The sequence below is a fragment of the Megalops cyprinoides genome, chromosome 16 (genome assembly GCF_013368585.1).
Source record: "Megalops cyprinoides isolate fMegCyp1 chromosome 16, fMegCyp1.pri, whole genome shotgun sequence".
Classification (NCBI taxonomy): Eukaryota; Metazoa; Chordata; class Actinopteri; order Elopiformes; family Megalopidae; genus Megalops; species Megalops cyprinoides.
The window spans coordinates 4844691-4861716 of record NC_050598.1 but is presented as its reverse complement, the minus strand read 5'-3'; the positions used below and the strand labels follow the sequence as shown (position 1 = coordinate 4861716).

The following is a 17026-nucleotide window of genomic DNA, read 5'->3' as shown; positions in this document are numbered from 1 at the left end:
CCCCTCCATGTTCCCCTGCCAGCACACAGGGAGATGGACGAAGGTCAGAGAGACAGGAGGACCTCCGCCGGACCACACGATCCATACGTGCACGTGAGAACTTACACAGCGCTTACACAAATACTCACACATAGTAATGAATATGTTGCATATTTAATGCACCGCAGCTTCAAGATGAAGAAGACGAAAGTTCTTAAGCAAAGGGATGAACCCCTCCCCAAAAGGTCCCATGTAAACCCTGGCTTTCTCCAGGACCCTCTGAGGAGCTACTGAGCTGGAGGCACACCTTATCTGAGTAAACAGTCTTTTTCTGAACCTGAACCTCAGCCTTTGTAATTCCTGAGTGTGCCTCAGTGACTTTAAATCAGAGCTACCGGTAGCTCGCTGCCTATTTTTGAGTAGCTCGCCAAAAGGTTCCAAGATTATGTACAAAAAAATCCAACAACAAATAAATGCACCCTGGAAACCTCTTCCAACTTCAAAATAAAAAAAAAGAAATCAAAACCGAAATCCTATGAGTACGGACGTTATCTTACATTAAGCATCTTCCTCTCTATTGACACCCATTATAAGGAAAAGGCTTAACGTGGCTTAATGTTCCAAAATAGCGTCCAATGATCACCAAATTTGTCTGACATCTCACGTCGTAATAATAAACATGTAGTAATGTTTTCTATGTTTTCTACGACTTTGATGTAAATTTAAGATATTTTGATGTGTGTGACAGAGTGCTGTCACTACGGTTGAGTATGCGCTCATATGACTGCTGAACCGAGCCTGGCTCTTTGGCATCTCGGTCAAAGCTGCAGTTTGGTATCCCGTAGACCTGGGTTCGAGGCCGGGTGGGGTGACTGCTCTCGCCCTTCGCTACAGTGAGCTTGACACATTGAAATTTGAAACATATGGATACAGAACATACATTTGACATGCTATTGATGTGAATATATGTTGCTTTTGATCCAAAATGTGAGCTTTGGATATTGTTACGGACAGGCCATTTCCTGTGAGATCTGAAATGACCCTTGAGAGTGCCAGGAGATCTTATTAGTCCCCAGATGAGCCTGTTATTATTATTGATACCTGTTTGTCAGATTTATTTGAGTAAATTTCCTTGTTAGTATTAGTGGGTCCCTAGAACACTTCGGCTTGCTTGGTACAATATGAAAAGAGGGTTGGCGTTGCTTAATTAATGAGTGGTTTGACCCTATCACCCGGGGCGATCCATGGAATGAGGCTATTTCCGGTGGGGTTGCGCATGCACCGGGGTGGCTGCCACTGTGGACCAATGTGGACTGCTGAAGCTGACCTCCCGCGGGAAAGCTGAATACTCTACCGCAACGTTTTGGCGCGATCTCCTTTCCTATATGTTAAGTCCTGGGAAGGCGACCAACCGAAGAACGCTCACAAGCAAGCACAACAGAAGTGAACTAGGACCTTTTAGATATTAAAACTGAACAACGCAAACGCAAGAAAGCCAGCGAACGCTACTCTCTCTTCGCTACACCGAGGCCGGGCTGTCCGTCGCGGGGCGACTGGTGCGGGCTGGCCACGGAAAGGGCGAAGCTTTGGCGTCCGTGTCTGAAACCGTAGGTAACGTCAGTCTTATATTTCTTTCTGTTGTATTTAAGCAAGCCGAATGTGTACTAGCTGCACGCCGCCCTGAGAGGTTTCGGGGATAGAGCGATAACCCCTTAAGACAACGACATTACCTGGCGTATCTGTAGGAAGGTAGACCGCCAAGGCTGACAGGCTTGCAACATCCCTGCTCAGGGAGGGCGTGACAATATTGACATTTGTTACATGTATATACAAAAAGTAGCTTAATTCAGCTGGTTAATGTAAGTGTTTTGATATGTTATGTGAATAAGTGTGAGTAATATAAGACATGAGTAGCTCTCTGCCACTTTCATTTCATTTCTTAGATGAAAAAAGGTTGGAGACCCCTGCTTTAAACGCACTAAGAAGCATTGTAATGCCTTCTTAAGAAACTTTTTGAACAAAATGATCGTTTCAATTTTAATTATAACTGAAATTATATAATTATAATTATTGAATTTATTATAATAAAAAACAGGGGCCATCCTCTCTGTAAAGTAAGTACCGCTTACCAAGCACCATTTGTTGTTACTGTGTTAAATTCTGTTCTATTTTAACAGTGTGCTGCTCAGCACTGCAAGGATTTGCATAACATATAGTGCTCATGTAAGTGATCGTTGTATTTTTCCTTTGTTAGATTCACGAGTGCATTTTGACTGTTAAGTGGTAGGTAGTTAAAGCGCCCTCCTCTCAGCTGGCTGGTCACCCGCTCATTAACTGAACAGGGCGTTTGCCGGGTGTGTCTGCACTGAAGCGGCAGCTTCGTCTCTCAGCCTCGCCGTGTGAAGACTCAGTTATACAAGGAGTGGAACAGAGCCTTCATAGCCACATGTACCCCCAAGCTGACGTCTGATCGGCGCTCAGCGAGCCAACCCCTCCTGCGCTGCAGAAACCGCTGGGAGTTCTACACGTGAGTGAGCGCAGGCTGAGACTCACCATCCAGGGACAGCCAGTCCAGCTGGGAGCTGGGCAGGGAGGAGGCGTTGCGGGCGCGGTACTCAAACAGCACGGAGGACGAGACCGCGGAGGCGGTGCCCATGTCCTCCAGCACCTGCAGGGCCACTAAGCCTGCCTCATGAGCTGATGGAGAGAGAGGGATAGAGTGACAGGGAAGGAGTGAGAGAGAAGGGGGGGAGACAGAGGCAAGAGAGAAGGCGGCAACAGAGTCACTTACTGTATATATGCTCTTGTCTGTGTAACTATTATAACTGGTGCAGGATTCACATGACCTACAGTTGATATATATAGCACTGTAGTCAGCCTGGGTAAGCCTTCTCAATTCTTTCTGTACTGTACTGCCTGTACTGCCCTCTAGTGTACACAGTGATTATTGCAGATGGCAAGAATTTTATGATTGGTCACTGGTATTCTCAATATCCAGACTGTTTTCACATTCTCTTTTTGTAGGGCACAATAAGCTGTACAGCTATTAACCTGCTGTGTATCTAGAGAAAGAAACAGCTTGACAGGCACTTGCCCCAGCTTAAGGGCTTTATGAAAGTGGGTGATGTTTCCGTGGTGGTTGCACAAGGTTGAATTTAGTGAACTGTCACTCATTATCAGAAGATCCAAGTCCAGTTATATTTACCAACAGCAATTTTTATCTTAAAATAACTACCACTTAAAACATTCTATCAGCTCTGGTGTTGAAATAAATGTTCCCTGAAAAGTGAGTGAAAAAAGGTCGATGCACTGGTCAAAAGCACTTAAGGTGTGTGTCTGTGTGTGTATGACTGAGCGTATGAAATGTGTGTAGTCTCACCAGGACAGTAGCAGCGCAGCACTCCAGGCTGAATCAGGGAGGCGGGGACAGTGCTCTGGTCAAACACACAGGAGTAGCGTCCTGTAGCTTCTGTCCAGGGACCTGTGATCAGCACCTTCACTCCACCCTGGAAGAGAGCACATCAGGAAACATCACTACCAACCTACATGGCCTCATATTACACCCCGGTCCACAGCATTACACACACACACACACACACATGAAGCTGCTCTGCATCAGTCTCCAATAATTCCAACATCCCCACAAAATCCATATATTACTTTCTCCTTCAACTCACACAGTTCAGCTAATGTCAGTGTAATACAAGACCCATTCAGTTACAGGAGGCAAAACTGAAGAACTGACCTGCAACCATAAAGACCCACTAGAAGAACTATTAACCCCACCCACACACTCAGAAACCGTACCCACAGACCCATTAACCCCACCCACACACTCAGAAACCCTACCCACAGACCTATTAACCCCACCCACATCCACAGAAACCCTACCCACAGACCTATTAACCCCACTCACACACTCAGAAACCCTACTTACAGAACCATTAATCTCACCCACACACTCAGAAACCCTACAGACAGACCTATTAACCACACCCACACCCACACCCTCAGAAGCTCTAACCACAGATCTATTAACCCCAACCACACACTCAGAAACCCTACTCGCAGACCCATTAACCCCACCCACATGCTCAGTAACCCCATCAACATACCCATTAACCCCACCCACACACTCAGTAACCCTACCAACACACCCAATAACTCCTCCCCTCCTATTTCCCAGACTCACCTCCGGGTAGGACCACTCAGGGGAGAAGTCTGTGATGGTGGCCAGCCGTCGCACCTCCACCCCTGTGCCTGTCGATGGGGAAGCCGGGGCCAGGGTGGGGAAGGGCAGGAAGGAGGACGCCGGGGATGGCTGGGGGGGCACCATGTAGCGCACCCCAGCGGGGAAGAGGGTGGCAGTCTGGGTCAGGGGTGGAGCCTGTGCCTGGGCGGAGCCTGCCACATTGTGATCCTCGTCCTCGGCGATAAACTCGGAAATCAGGTCCGGAAACTGGCTGTCGAAGGAGATCTCGAGGGGGCCGCCCCCCACCTCTGGCCCGTCAGCCCTGCCCCCGCATTTCTGGATGAGGGCGGAGATGTCTGCGTCCTCCGCCCTGTGCACTTGGGCTCCCTCCCCAGGGCTGTTGGTGTCCATGGGCGTCTCCTCCGCCTCGTAGTGGCCCAGGCCCGAGGAGGAAGAAGAGGAGGAGGAAGAGGAGGAAGGAGAGAAGGGCGACGACTGCTCCTCCTTCACCTGCACCCGGGGATCAGGCGAGGCGGGCTGGGCCGCCGCCTCATCCTGCCCGCTGGCCACGAAGAGGAGCCCGCCCTTCAGCTGCAGGGATTGCGCCGGCAGCAGCTGCGGCTGCAGCATCTGCGTGTGCTGCTCGGGCTGCACCAGGACCAGGGGCTGGCCGGGCTGCTGCAGCTGCTTCGGGCGGAGCAGGAGCACCTGCTGCTGCTGCTTCTGCTGCTGGTCCTTGCCCTCAGCCCTTCCCTGGAACTGTGAAGGCTGCGGGGCACAGAGGGTCTGTGGAAGGGGCCGCGGGTTGCACTGGAGGAGGGGGGGCCCGGCAGGAACGCCCTCTGGGCCCGGGGACAGGGGTGGGCCCAGGACACCCTCACCCCGCCCCCTCTCGGGTGCCTGGTCCTGGGCATCGCCCGTCAGAACCCCCAGGGCGTCTAGCCCGAGGGTGGACTCCAGGGAGAGAGGCAGGAGGGGCGCGGCGGAGCGGGAAGGGGACAGGGACAGGGACGGGGAGAGGGGGGAGGAGGAGGGGGTGGAGGCGGGGCGGGCGGCCAGCGGGGGCGCCTCCCTCTCCCCACTCCGCCCACGCTCCATCTCAGCCGAGAGGGAGGAGAGGGAGGAGGGGGGTGAGGAGGAGGATGGGGGGGAGGTGGGGGAGAGAGAGAGGGCAAGGGATGGGGGCTGCGGCGAGGAGGAGGAGGGCGGGGACGGGGAGGAGCAGGAGGTGGCAAGGGGGAGGGACAGGTGGGAGTCGGGGTGCGAAGGCCCGCCGTAGGTCTGGCCCCGCTTGGGGCTATTGAGAAAGGAGTCTGGGTCGAAGGCAGGAGGGGCGCTGGGTGAGGGGATGGATGGGGATGGGGGGCACGGTGGGGGCGGGAGGAGGGATGGGGATGGGGCTGACGTGGCCGGTGGGGGCAGGAGGGAGGGGGAGGGGGATGTGGATGAGGGGGAGGAGCTGGGCGGGAGCAGCAAGGGGGCGGGAGGGTCGGCCCCCGATATGAGCCTGTCCGTCAGCAGCAGGCCACCAACCACAGGGCTGGACAGCAGGGTAAGGCTGAGAGTGGCCACGCCCGGGGTGGGTGAGATGGAGTGGGAGGCGGCGGGGGCGCTGGATGGGGGAAGGGAGCCGGCCCCGCTGCTGGGGACGGTGGCCGTGACGGAGGTCTGAGCCGGCGAGGCTGCCAGGGCGGCTCTGGTGGCCACTGTGGGTGGGGACGAGGTCTCGGGGTTGGGGGGGATGGGGGAGAGCACCAGGCGGCCAGAGTGCGTGAGCGAGAGGCGGGGCGATGCTGTGCCGGTCCCGCTGAAGCCCAGCTCGCCCTTTGAGTCCTCCGCGCCCCGGCCGATGGCGGTTGTCATGACGATCACGGCATTCTGGGGCAGAGCGACGGTTGCTAGCCCCCGCTGGTTGCCATAGAAACCATTGCAGGCAGTACCCCCGTTGCTGAGCGCTATGGGCGTGGCTCGGTGTGGCTGAGGCGGGCTGGAGGAGGAGGAGGAGGAAGAGGAAGAGGCAGAGCAGGGGGAGGACACCCCTGTCAGCCCCACGCTGTCCTGAGACACTGCCGGGCTCCGTGCCCCCAGCTTGGCCACCACTGGGGCTTGAGGCTGGTTAAGAGGGGGGGCGCCCTTCCGATCGCCTCCCATCCCTGCACCTCCTCCTCCTCCACCCAGTAGCTCACCACGCCCTCCCTCCTGGCCGCTTCCATTGCCCGCCCCTTCAGCCGTTGCCAGGTTCTGGACCTCTGTGAGGGCGGGGTACGGGGAAGGGCGTGCCGGCAGCTTTGGGGAGATGATGCGGTGTTTGGTGCTGTTGCAGCGGTGAGGAATGTTGGCTCCAGGGGAAGCTGGATGTGAAGGAGGGAAAAAACCAGGGATGAGTAGAGACACATCATTCTCTTTCATTTCTATTTCCACCTTTCCTCCTGCTCTGCCTCCTCTCGCAAGGTGCTATTTTCACAGGCAGGTGTAGGTGTGACGTTTCTCCTGACGACCTTAACCAGAACTTTCACCATCTCTCTCTGTCTCTTCCATCCTTCCTTTCTCCTCTCTCTCATACCTGTTCCTCCTTTCCATTCTACTCCTCTATCTCCCTCTTCCCTTGCCCCATCTCTTCCCTCATCTCTCACACTCTTCTCACTGTCTCTTGGCTCCTTCCGGCTCCTACTCCCTTCCATAGTCTCCCTCTCTCTCCCGCCCCAGACAATTCATCCTGTCCAACCTCTGTCACAACCTCCCTCACGCCTCTAGCTCTTCACCCCTCTCTTCCTCAATTACCAAGTCTCTTTTTGAGGCAGAAACTGACTCAGACTCAAACTTCCCAACTGCACTTATAACTTAGACCATTATAAAGTAAACAGCAGTACTAATGCTAGATTAGCGCTTCTGCCTGTAGTCCAGTCCTCCCCTCTAACAGCCCACAGCACCCCTCATGTGCCCCTCACCCGCCGCTCACCCAGGGCAGTGCTGCAGAGGCAGGCGTGTGTGCGTGGCTGGGGCTTGGTCTGCTGGGAGTCCAGGACGTGCTGCACCAGCTGCTCAATGGAGAACTCCGAGCTGCCATTGCTGTTGCTGCAGGACCACTTGATGCTGTGAACTGAGAGATGGATGCACACATCCATACAGAAACACACACACACACACACACACACACGTACAGAGGCATCAAAAACCTGCACAGTAATGAAGTTTACCATTACTGCCTTATTCACTCAGCCTGAGCACATGAACAGCTTATTCTGAATATGTCAATTCCAAATGAGGGAAGTGGGGTATTCCTCACATCAGAATATTAAATATCATATTCAGGATTACTGCTCCTAATTCAGATTAACTAATGGCTGCATACGTGAAAATCACCAGGAACTGTGGGTAATTAGACAAAGAGATGGAGGATGACAACTTCCCAATAGCCCCACTCCAAATTAATCTATTGTCTCAAGTCAGACTGATGAATATTTTTCATACTTTTATTATCAAAATTAAAAATATTAACTGATAAAAAGAGATCTTTTTATCTCCACCTGTAACAACTTCTACCGCATAGGTAACTATAACCAACAGTGATATTAATGTTTGAAGCATATGTCTAAAAGAACTCTTCAGCGGAAAACACTCCACTGACAGCCTTTCCCTGTCAGACTCAGAAATGTTAATCTTTTGAAGCTAGTGAAAGCTACATTGTAATGAGTGTTCAAAGTACTGATTGTCCAAGGCTCAAAAATACGAGGTCACCTCATAAATGTCCCAGGTGGCAAGAGGTTTAAATTTTTGCAAGTGGTGATGTGTGCACATCTCACCAAGGTGGCTATCATGCTATCTCACTTAAAAGTGTAGTTCATGTATCAAAAGTTTACCCCTACTTATCACTGTAAACAGCTGTGACAAGCTACTATTTTTTTGCAGAAATTAAAAGCATGCATGCTGAAATCATACTACCACTTAACACCTTTCACCATGTAGTGTGAGACGGACCAGAGAACTAGGATGACTGCTCCTCTGAGAACCTTTTGAGCTGCTTGGATGTCATGGAAGACAGTGGAAACTCTCACATTGGTTAGGGAAACAGGCACTCACACATTAGGACAGAGGGTTAGTAGAGTGGGTACTCACACATTAGGACGGAGGGTTAGTAGAGTGGGTACTCACACATTAGGACAGAGGGTTAGTAGAGGGGGCACTCACACATGGGTTTGAGCTGGGACAGCAGCTCCTCTCGAGTCCAACGCAGGCTATCCCTCCGGTCAGCCACCGCGCACAGCAGAGGCCCGCACGCCTTCCCACAATCCTCCAGGGACGGCACGTTCAGGTAGTGCACCAGCACGATGTCCGGGTTCTGGAATGAGCCAGACACCATTATTACATTACATTACATTACTGACATTTATCAAATGCTTGAACCCAGAGTGATGTGCACAGGTCACAATTTTATCTATTTATACAGTTGGATATTTACTGAGGCAAAGTACCTTCAGGGTTCCAGACTAACTTTTCCACTGGTAGCACTGGTGCTACCCAGGGGCGCCTGCAGGATTTCATCTTAGGATACACACAAAAACTTGATCACGCACGCACGCACACACACACACACATCGAGAGAGAGCTGAGAGAGAGAAACGCCACTGACTGATTAATGAATAATTAAATCTGGCATACCTATTTGAAGTTTACTCTCCTTCTCCCGGTCGCACAGAACTGTTTGAGCACTTCCTCACAGACCTTTGATCACATACCCTAATTGAAGAGCGTTTAGCCGGAGCAGAAATATTTCGGGACATTCTAAAACGCTTAACGTGGCTTAATGTTCCAAAACTGTGATCAAAGGTCACCAAATCTTTCTGACATCTCACATGTCATAAACACTATCTCCTATCAAAAAAGCAAAATTGAAATCCAATGAAAGGGGTAACTATCTTGCATTAAGCCGTTTCTTCTCCATTGACCCCCATTATAAGGAAAAATCTTAACATAGAATTATAGACCAAAACAGCGACTTATCAGGACTACACTTCTCTAACACGTTTCTGATCATGACCACATTCAAGAACCAATACGACGACCCCATGGGTTTAATATAAACACTGACGTTTTCATTGAAGTTTCCCCCAAAGAAACGCATTATAAAGACACTGTTTGCGGCTGCCCTACAGTTGGCCCATTGGGAATAGCTTAACGCAAATATTCATGTTTAACCTCTTATGCCAGGTTCAGACCACACAATTTTTTTGTCTTTCACAACAGTCACCATGTCAGACTAGGCAGTCATTGTACCATAAAATCTTGCCGTGTCTTGGTCGGGAGACTGGCAACACTACAAGTTTGACCCCGACCAACCAACTTTCGCTGTACACAGAAGGTCTCGTGGAGGAAAAATGATTGGGTTTTGGCAATTGTATACTCTCTCTGGTAAATGAAGATACAAAGATATGTTTTAATATCAGGTGGAATCACTATAACTGAAATCAAGAAAACGGTAAATACAGCTGTAGTTCTTTTCATTGACCACCGCCTGAAGTGACAGCATATGCGTTAAGTTTACATACAAACGTCACATAGCCCTAGGGCAGGGCTTCTCAAAGTCCGGACCTCGATCTGCATCTGGACCGAACAGCAAGTCAATCTGGATCCAGCCCATACCTCGTGTCATGAATAATCCGTTATGAAGTGTAACATTTTCTATTTTGAAATAAATTTGCTATTGATCAATAAGTTGTTAGTGACAGTGAATATACAGTGTAGCTGGAGATCATTCACAGCGATCCTGTCCCTAGATGAATGTGATTTTAATGTGGCTTATTTCCCTATTGTTGACATTGTTGTCCTGGCGACGTTAACTGCTGGAGAGTGTTGGCTATCAGCTCGTAAATCGCAGATACAGAATGTGTCTCGTCGTCTCTAGTACACAATTTCTACATCTAGTGTAAATATAGTTGTAAGTTTGACAAATATGATAATAATAATACTGACTACTGTTATTGCTGTAACACCATACAACTGACAGTTACTGTAACAGTTTATGCGTAACCACAATTACAATAATATTACTGACATTTAACATTAATATGCTGTTACTATTCCTAATTTCCATGTTTGCAGAGAGCACTCTGTCATCCTATTGGTCAACTTCGGAACACGTCGTAGGAGATTCTAAAAACAATTCTGACATGCTAGACTTTTCGCCAGGGTGTCGTGGGGCGTCCCAGACGCCACATCGCTGTTCGTCAATTATGTCACATCACAAGACCCGCTCGTCGTTCAGCGTCATTCTCGATGTTCACATTTGGGCCCGACGCTGGAAATTTGACGCCTATGACAAAATCGTGTCAAAATTGGGCTGAAATCGTATAGTCTAACTCTGAACCCGGCATTACATCACTTCAGCTACAGGCACACACTTGGGGTGATGATCAGCAATGTGTAGACCTACTGTTGCCTTAATGTTCCTTATTGCTTTTCTGCCATTATAAGAAACAGGGTTAACGTGGCTTGATGTAGCCTACCTAAACATCGATCAAAGAAGTCCAAATTTCTCTCACACAGCTCTTACCATAAACACTTTCACATATCAAAAAATCAAAACCGAAATCCAAGGAATATGGTCGTTATCTTACATTAAGCCTTTTCCTTATGCCTGGTACTTAATAAAGTCGGTACATCACAGTTTGTTGCTTGTTTTATAGCTACTTTTCCAGTGTGCTGTAAGCTAACTTTAGCTTGCAAGCTAGCTAATTGATCCACCTAGTTAGCAAGCTAATTTCTACTTCGTTAGAAATTGAATAAAGCACAATAAATTCCAAATGTTAATAAATTCTCACGCTATTACAATCATACAATCCAAAAATGGTCTATACCTTAATTCTGTCAGATACAATTGTGTCGTCTTTTACATGTAATATCTGGAGGAAAAGCTGGTGCACTAATGCGCCGATCTCTATCAGAGACATTATATAGGACGTTAGCTTGGTACCTAATATTACTCATTGTGTAGATTTGCCCCGTTTGTGTGCTGTGTAGCTATAATTGTGACAGTAGAGTGGGCTGTGAGCATTCATTTTTTGCCTTAAGAATACGATAGGCCTGCCTTTTTCTGGGTTACGCCTTCACCAACAAAGCGATTGGCCGTTTGTAAAAGCGGGACATCCCTTGATACAACCACCACATTGAGCATTACGGCCAATGTCATTCATATTTCAATGAGTGGTCTGTCTCCTCCTTTTTAATGTCTCTGACACACCTCTCTCTCTCTCTCTTTCTCTCTCTCTCAATTTTCAATTTCAAATTTCAATTCCAAATAGCTTTATTGGCATGACAAATATACACATACACATTTCTCTCTCTCTCTCGTGGAGTGCTCACAAATCAGAAATCTCATGGTACACACAGTGCGTACAGCCGTACAGCTGCAGGCGCCCGTGGTGCTACCAACTTCCTCAGTTGGTCGCACCAGCACATGATTTGGTCACACCCTTTTTTTGGCGGAGCATGGTATTAATCAGTGACCTTGCATGCTGATGAACAGTTGTCTTAATTTGCATAACATAGTTTTGCATTGATGTACAGATTGACAGTGACTCAAGACTTGATATTTGCAAAATATTTTAATCTGAACATTAAGTTTCTCTCGTACTGCAACCACGGGTACTGCGTTAGCTACTGTGGTTGAAAGTAGTACTTTTTCTTCTTCACTGGCTCAGTTGGTTGCATTCTGGAGCCCTGACCTTGCCAAAGGGGACAGGAGTATTGTCCCGACAGAAAACTAAACCTTCAACTTCTCAGTTACAAGCCCTGCTCCTTACCACTACACCGCACTACTGCACACCAAACACAGTCATATAATAACAAGCTCTATCATTAACAGTTCATTATTGGGCCTTCTCTTTAGACTATCCGCGCTACACTATGCGTTTGGTTAACAAACCCGGCATGTGAACCTTTCAATAGTATTAGTGTAGCACTGCGACAGTAAAAGTATAGATCTTAGGACCATTGTACAATAATTCAAAAAATACAAAACTATAGCAGCTAAACTTTTATGGGTCTGGCTGGCTATAAGAACCTAGGCTGGACCAATAAAAAATCCTTATACACCAATTCAGATCGTTATTATGTAGCCTAACAGTCCAATGCCTACCACTGCAAATTTTAACATCTTAGCACTCTGCGGTAGTCCAAGGTGAAATCAGTACACATCAAGCTATTCTGGCACACTGTTAAAGAGAACAGCTCATTGTAATAGCTACCAGGGTGACTGAAAAATTCAATAAAAAAATTTATTGAGAGCAAAGTAGTACGACATTCTGGGTTGGATCTACTACTGCGTCTAGGAGTGTAAGCTTGGGTCATGGGTATGCCTTTTTCCACATTTTAGAATAATAGTAAAGACATTAAAACTATCAAATAACACAAATGGAATTATGCAATGACCAAAAAAGTGTTAAATCTTATATTTTAGATTCTTCAAAGTAGCCAAAAAATATTTTTTAAAAAATAAAGCTTTTTTGGAAAGAAATTCCTACATAGGCATCAACTTTACTATTAGCCTAAGAAACAAAATTCAAATATTTAAGCATGTCTTTAGATCAAAATTTCTTTGAATGCATGTTTCCCATTATCAGGTACGTCAACACTTTTGACTGGGACTGTATACAAAACCAGGATTTAAGCCCATTTTGATCTGACCCTCAACATTTTGCTTGCATGAATGGTATTTTGAGCTTCTTCAGATTTACCCTGGAGAACATTCTAGGCACAGACTACGATGCACTAAAAGTAAAATGGCATGGAATACTGCCATTGAACAGGTCAGCCCACTGCACACTACATAAAACAATCTGCCTTCACATGCACTATTGGGTTTCACGTTATCAGTTCAGTAGTATATCTACTTCTTTCTTGTGGTGTAAGCACCTGTTGGCCTGTTCAAGATGTGACATTTTTTTCAGGTGGGCTACCATACGTATTGTTGTCTGACAATAAAACTTCTTTTTTCCATTGGCACACCAACAATTTATTCTGCTATTCCTGTTGTATTACAAAGTGTCTTCATGCCTGATCAGATTACTAATGTTAATATGTCAAAACTAATAGCTTGCATTGTTGTGATTATTCATTCTCATTACATTACATTATTGTAATTTAGCAGACGTTCTTATCGAGAGTGACTTACATAGGTTACTGTTTCATCCTTAAAATTATACAATTGGATACAACTTACTGAGACAATTCTGGGTTAAGTACATTGCCCAAGGGTACAACAGCAGCGCTCCAGTGGGAAACCTTTCAGTTATGAGTTCCTGCTCCTTACCACTACACCTCACTGCTGCCCCTGTTCTCCTTACACACTGAGAAACATTTGTGTCCCCATGTGCTCTCATGCTCGGACCTAGTTAACGTGCTGTCCATTGTGTTCCACTGCTGCGACAAAAGCAAGAATATCCGCACTGACTGTGCTGTTACGCACTTTTTGTAACAAACCTAAGTTACTCGTTAGCTTCACACTGCCTGCCACCGCAAAGTACCTGGGTATTTTTGATCAGCTTTTAGTCCTCACTTGCAAACGCTTACTTTTCTTCTGTCCAGACCTCATTTAAACACAAGTCTGGTCACAGCTTCGTAGGGCCAGATAATAGATGGCCAAATCTGGGCAATGCGGAATTTCCTTCCTCCTTTTCTGCTTCTCCTGCTACACCTTATTTTTTCCTGCCATTACACTACTGCAAATTGTCTGCCACCCAGCCCTGTCCTGTCTGAGTAGCCTGGACACCATATGCTGAATATGATGACAACAAATGTTTGTTTCAGCCAACTGAAAATCATTTGCTTTCTTAGATTCGCAAGGCAACATGAGTATTCCTACAGCTGTGGACACCCGCTGACGTCATACTGTGGTACACTAGGTTCAACTGATATTCCATCCATCTGGATAGGGAAACACAAAAGGATGCTACATGTTTGTACACACCGCCTAAAACCAGGTCTGCTGCGAGATTCTACTGAAAGAGTAACTTGCAAATCACTTGGCAGCAATCACACCCACTCCACCCATTTCACAACCTCTGCCCATGTGGCTTATTTCCTGTTTCATGTATATCATCCTGGTGGGCAACAGTGTGGTACAGTCATAAGAAGCAGGGCTGTTAAGCCAAAGGCTGCCAGTTCAATTCCCTTGGGCAAGGTGCTCAACTCAGACTACCTTAGTAAATATCCAGCTATATAAATAGATAATGTATAAAACAATCCTAATCTATACAATTGCCAGTGTAACATAGTTTCAAACAGAGTGCATGTTATGTAAAACTGTAATGTTGTGTATCGTGTTGCACAGGATTCTTTCATAATAAGCACAGTGTACTATTACGGCCATTACAACTTTAGTGTTGCAATACTACATGAATACTATCAAGAGCCCATTCACATAAAGGCAAAAATAATAAAAAAAACCTCAACATTTCTAGTTCATGCTCTACCATTATGTTAACAACTACATTCATCAACAAATGGACACAAATCAATCTAGCATATCCAGATGGACACATCACGGTAACTGTGAGGAGTTCAGTGCATGTAAATCTACAGGAGGAGTTAGGCTTACTTCTGGTGTAGGAAATGAGGTGCACGTCCCTTACCTGCAAGAGCCAGTAGCACCTCCTGTGGAATGTTGGGACGATGGAGGAATGGACGTAGCAACCATAAAGACACTGGGGGGAAGACAGAGGACAATTTTGGACCAATGTTCCATTAAGATCCACATGTGTCATTCAACCACTGTTCTCCGAAAGGATTCCATTGTGCACAACACTTCCCAATGTGACATTACGCTTGGACACACAGAAGTGCCCAAATCAAGCCTCTTTCTCCAAGCAGGGCAACTGCAACACTAAGCCTCCCTGCATCATTGCCTGGACTTACAGCAAGGGCACACATCAAGCTACTTTATGCAGTTAAAGGTAAATGTGTTCTCTCAGTCAGGGTGATATCAACATGAACTTTTTTTGAACAAGCTTCTGTCTTCATGCTATTTAAAGTTCAACTTGTTTTCCTCATTCAATTATTTATTCATTCATTCAATTCTTTTTTACTCATATCTCTCATTCAGTTTCAGCATGTAGTTCTGGGCCTGACTCTAGCAGCACGAAGACATTATTTGACAACTCAGAACTTTTCCCCCACTGTGTTAGTGAAACCTAGCTATCAAGAAGAATACTAATAGCACAGAACTGCCTGGCTTTTAATCTAGTTATATTCCATTACTTACTATGCATTATCTCAAAGTGAAATGAAATGAGCACCCTCTAGAGGAGGTGTTGACTAAGCCAATGTAATAAAAAGCAATCTCCATGATGACTTCTCTCTATACAGTCGAAAAAGTGTCTTGGGTGTAATTCTGAGGTTACCCAACAAAGGCAGTTTTATTCTGACCTGCACCTCCAAACAATTACTGTTATAAGGCACATCTTTAATAGTAAGAGTTATCTTGTTATTAATATATAAGCAATATCAGTTTGCTTTGGTAGGTAATTGATTTCATCCAAATAATTAAATGGTTCAAAGAAGAAACTGATCATGTTCAGTCAACAGTTTTGTCTGACTTTTCTACAGCTGCCTATAAACCGGCATTGCAGTCCTGACACTGTAAGGATCAAAATGAAATTTAAAAAAACATAAGAAATTTTTGCATCACATTATACAAATACAAATCTAGCTTTCAGGACTGCCTGTGTCATTGAAGGCCAAGACTTTTCTGAAAATTTTCCAATAATATGAAAAGTGATCTTTTGTTCTTAGTGTACAGCTTGTAAATCCATAACTACGTGCAGTAACATCAGGCATATAATTCAAACTGGGAGTTTTCTTAATGTGGTACATGGCTTAAGTTTGAATCTGAAAGGGGGGTCTGGTTCTATCGTATTGTTGTGTGCCCCCGTAACCTTCTTCAGAAGCATCATGGTTAGAACAGAGAGCATCGAGTATCAGTTTGCAAGTGAGCGTTGATGCGACCTCCTGGTCTGTCCAGCAGAGGGCGCTCACCTCCATTCCCTGCACCTTCAGCTTCATGTGATCCTCTCTTGTCGTCTTCCCATCTTTCCTCTTCTTCCAGCAGTACCCATCCTTCCGGTACTTTACCTTCTTCCTGTTGTACAGTATGATGGAGCCATTCAGGGGCCTAGGGGAGGAGAGAGAGAGAGAGCGAGCAAGCGAGAGTGAGAGGAAGCGAGAGATGGAGAGGGAAAGAGAGAGACCTTCAATGCCCCTTTACTGAAACATAAGATTCAGTACTTTCAGTACTTTTTCAGTACTCAGTACTTTTACAAACAGCCACATTACATAGACCACCCAAAAGGAGCAACCCATCAAAGTGTTAAAATCAGGGTGCGAAATACACAGGGTCCTGGGGGGGTCCGAGACCCCTTGATTGACACTTGAGACCCCCTGAAAGCCTCAACAGCAAAATTTTGGGGGGGGGGTCTCTGGAAAAATCGTTAAAAAATTATTTGTCACTTGCAATTGTCACTAAAAATATCTTTTAACCCTTAAAGTTTGACAGATGCAGCCCACGTCCAAATTCACATCCCTTCTTCTTGGTTGAATTGCTCACAAAGTATTCATTGCTAATGATGCTAGTTGATTGTCTATGCAACGAAGTGTTGGAGAGATACATTCAAAATAATTTTGAACTTGCATCAAATTTAATCACAGTTACAATCTGCATATAGCTCTGCGCCCATCTCCACACCCATTACTCTTGTTTGAATTACTCATGAACTTGTCATTGCATAGCTAGATATGGAGCACATATCACATGAAAGAGCCGAACCGGAGCTTTGTAATGACAGTAGTCACATATTTGTACAC

General features: G+C 46.5%; 1 protein-coding gene across 3 annotated transcripts in view; it reads right to left on the bottom strand.

Moving 5' to 3' along the window:
• Positions 1 to 17026, bottom strand: part of camta2 (calmodulin binding transcription activator 2) — a 55504-nt gene that overhangs the window by 26585 nt on the left and 11893 nt on the right. For all 3 annotated transcript variants that reach the window (XM_036547895.1, XM_036547897.1, XM_036547896.1), the window contains exons 5-11: positions 16202 to 16337; positions 14800 to 14871; positions 8360 to 8510; positions 7131 to 7271; positions 4172 to 6522; positions 3359 to 3485; positions 2533 to 2676 (exon numbers count right to left, since the gene is read on the bottom strand). In XM_036547895.1, coding sequence (XP_036403788.1) covers positions 2533 to 2676; positions 3359 to 3485; positions 4172 to 6522; positions 7131 to 7271; positions 8360 to 8510; positions 14800 to 14871; positions 16202 to 16337 — 3122 coding nt within the window. The remainder of the gene's footprint in view (positions 1 to 2532; positions 2677 to 3358; positions 3486 to 4171; positions 6523 to 7130; positions 7272 to 8359; positions 8511 to 14799; positions 14872 to 16201; positions 16338 to 17026) is intronic.